The following is a 3,011-nucleotide window of genomic DNA, read 5'->3' as shown; positions in this document are numbered from 1 at the left end:
ATGGATGGATTATATATCATTTAGTGTACAGACTATGAAACCAGCAATGTTCCACGTCTGCAGAGGGCTTAAGTGAGCGGCTTGGTGGAGACTAGGTGGGGCATTTTTAGAGCTTTATTGTTGAAAATAGCTGCCTGCTGTTTTAAAAAGTAAGGAGAAGTTCAATCAAGACAATGAGCAGAAATATATTTCTAAATAAAACTGAGCTGAGCCGTGGTGATTATTCTGTGTGGGTGTGTTATTACATACAAACACAGGAGTCATTGGTCTTTTGTTAATATAAAAACATTTATTATAACCACTTCAAAATCTCTTCCTGCAGAGGTGAGAAGCCGTACGTCTGTAACATCTGCAACAAGTCGTTCTCAGACGCCAGCGCGAGACGACGACATGTTGCCTCCCACTCGGGCAAGAAACCCTTCACGTGCTCCTTCTGCAGCCTTTCATTCACCCGCCTGGACAATCTGAAAACACACACCAAATCCCACAACAAGGAGAGAGTCACCGCAGCAGAGACCTCGTTGGATGCAGCGGACGCCTCGGCAGCACCGCAGGAGGAGGTGCGCAACATCCTGCAGCTGCAGCAGTACCAGCTTCCCCCCAGCTCCGAGCAGGAGATCCAGCTGGTGGTGACGGGGGACGTGGACAACATTAACTTTGTGCCGGGTCAGGACCAGGAGATCAGCCTCATCAGCGCAGACGGGGAGACGGCACAGTCGACCCACTCCAGACTCACCCTCCTCACCCAGCCAAACGTGGCGCTGGTCGCTCAGGGCGACGTGGTGGACCACACGCCTCAGATCCACTCCATCAGCATGCTGCAGGGCCAGATGACACACCAGCCGGAGCAGATGCACGTCATCACGCTGAGCAAAGAGGCGATGGAGCAGCTGCAGGCCCACCACGGCCCCCCGCAGCCCCTTCAGATAGCGCCGCGTCCCGTCCAGCAGCTGCAGGTGATGCACCAGCCGATCCAGCAGCTGGCCGTCGCTCCGGAGACCAGGGAGCCGCACAGCCAGGCCATTCACATCAGCAGCCAGAGCAGCCAGCCCATCTCCATCAGCCAGACCAGCGAGCAGATCTCCAGCCACCACATCCAGGGACAAACGTTTCAGATCCAGGCAGGAACCGTCTCTTACTTGTACACCACGGGGCTGCCGCAGGAGAACTGAGGCTGGACGACTGAGAACATCAATCTGAACTGAGAAGAAATGAGCAATTTTAATCAATCTGTTGCTTTTCTGTTTTTACATTATAACGAGGTAAATGGTTAAAAAGTTGAAAACATGGCTGTCATTTTGGACTTAAAGGAAACATTCAGTTTGACCCAAGAAAAGAGACTGAAACAAGGAACAAAGCAACGTTTACATGCTGCACTGCATTTCAAAAGGAAGATACACGTGTACACTCTACAATACTGTGAATTTACTTGACAATAAAACGCCTCGTCGAACGAAAAATGAGCACAAGTTTCTCAGATGTTAATGTTGTGGTTTTGGAAGTAGAACAAATTACATTCTGTTCACACACGGCTGTAAATCAGCATCCAGCGGCCGGAACAACGTGTCAGACAGCGGGAATATTCACCAAACAAGTCGGTGTTGTTTTACAAAACAGCAAGAAGTGTAGCTTACCTCACAGGTCTGGTAACAACACGTCAGCAGTCAGGACGCGCAGGCGAGACGAGTCCTGAAAGACCAACAGAAGGTCATCTCACTGGATAACAAAGCAAACGTGTGTCTTGTAAACAGGTTGTTTTTATTGTAAAAACATTGTGTCTGCAGCATAGAAGTTCTCTAAATGACATAAAGGAAGCTAAAATTAAATATACGGCGCAGCGGTGTTTTATGAAAATGCTTTAGAGGCGACTGTTGGAGCTTCTGAGGCTTGAAAACAGTTCAAAACAGTCTCACTTTAGGTCCATTTAGGAGGTTTTATTTACATTTTCAGAGCATGTTGAGGAACTTGAGTAGAAATTGGGCAAATGTCAACAGTTGAAAATCCTTCAACATGTAAATAATGTTTGTGGTGAGATAGTTTTAACCTTTAAAGCAGAGACAGTACGACTTTAAACACGTTTCACCTTCTTCCTCCACCGTTATCTGCAGCCTCTGATGACTTTAGACTGTAGCAGTTAAAACACACTCCTCACCGCTTTAGGTCTGTCTATTCTCGTGTTTGAGCGGCTCCCGGCTGTTTCTGCTCTCCGGTGTCTTGGCTCTGTGGTGCAGTCCTGAAGCGTGGTGTAGTTTGTGAAGCTGCCAGGCTGCAGGGCCGACTGCTGCCGACCGGTTCTGTGTGGACCTGAGACAGAAATAGAACAGAGACCGAGCTCCACCGCGGGGCCAAAACACAATCTATAAAGGAATTTAAAGCGCCATCACTGAAAGTTATGTGTGTGTCTGGATAAACTGATGGCTTTAATTTCACTCCTGAATCGCATGAGCAGCTCACTAGATGTGATTTTTTCTGCTGATTATCACTTTGCTGCTCTGAGATGAAGACTGCGGTCCTGTGGTGGTGCGCTACCTGCTGAGGGACTTGTAGTGCTCAATCTGCTGACTGACAGCGTGTAATAAGTCCTGCTTTGGCCTGCAATAGAACAGATAGAAAGAGGAGTGAAATGTCAAGATTGTCTGAAGAGAGCAGACGAACTCTCACAGGACTGAGACTGTACAGCATCTGGAGAGTTTCTATCTTATTGTTCGTCTTCAAGGCTTTTACCTGTTGTTGATGTGCCTCTGGACAAAGCTGCCTCCACCTGGTGCTGCAGTTTATCCACTTGTTGAAAGGCCTCCTGTTTGAGGCTGCGCTCGTGCTGTAGCCGGCCCCTCACCTGAACACAAAAGGTGTGTTTTTATTCCATTGTTTGCATTTCTTTGAACTAATCACTGTCATATTGGATGGAAAGATGTGGCTTTGTTGTCTTCTTCTAAAATATGGACTTGTTAGGGTCCGAGCACCCAAAAGGGTGCGAAGACCCTATTGGAACTGCTCGGATTATTATTATT

The 3,011-nt window shown here is 47.8% G+C and overlaps 2 protein-coding genes across 2 annotated transcripts in view; one reads left to right on the top strand and one right to left on the bottom strand.

Annotated features, from left to right (window-relative positions):
* zbtb24 (zinc finger and BTB domain containing 24) overlaps window positions 1-1,463 on the top strand; it is a 6,619-nt gene extending 5,156 nt beyond the window's left edge. The window contains exon 6 of the mRNA XM_008291245.1: window positions 323-1,463. Coding sequence (XP_008289467.1) covers window positions 323-1,172 — 850 coding nt within the window. The 3' untranslated portion in view covers window positions 1,173-1,463. The remainder of the gene's footprint in view (window positions 1-322) is intronic.
* Window positions 1,464-1,635: 172 nt separating this feature from the next.
* si:ch73-242m19.1 (coiled-coil domain containing 162) overlaps window positions 1,636-3,011 on the bottom strand; it is a 27,493-nt gene continuing 26,117 nt past the window's right edge. Inside the window, exons 21-24 of the mRNA XM_008291261.1 lie at window positions 2,725-2,836; window positions 2,530-2,592; window positions 2,153-2,304; window positions 1,636-1,689 (exon numbers count right to left, since the gene is read on the bottom strand). Of these exons, the coding sequence (XP_008289483.1) occupies window positions 1,636-1,689; window positions 2,153-2,304; window positions 2,530-2,592; window positions 2,725-2,836 (381 nt within the window). The remainder of the gene's footprint in view (window positions 1,690-2,152; window positions 2,305-2,529; window positions 2,593-2,724; window positions 2,837-3,011) is intronic.

This window comes from Stegastes partitus, unplaced genomic scaffold (assembly GCF_000690725.1).
Source record: "Stegastes partitus isolate 25-593 unplaced genomic scaffold, Stegastes_partitus-1.0.2 Scaffold727, whole genome shotgun sequence".
NCBI classification, from domain to species: Eukaryota; Metazoa; Chordata; class Actinopteri; family Pomacentridae; genus Stegastes; species Stegastes partitus.
This window is presented reverse-complemented; position numbering and strand designations above follow the sequence as displayed.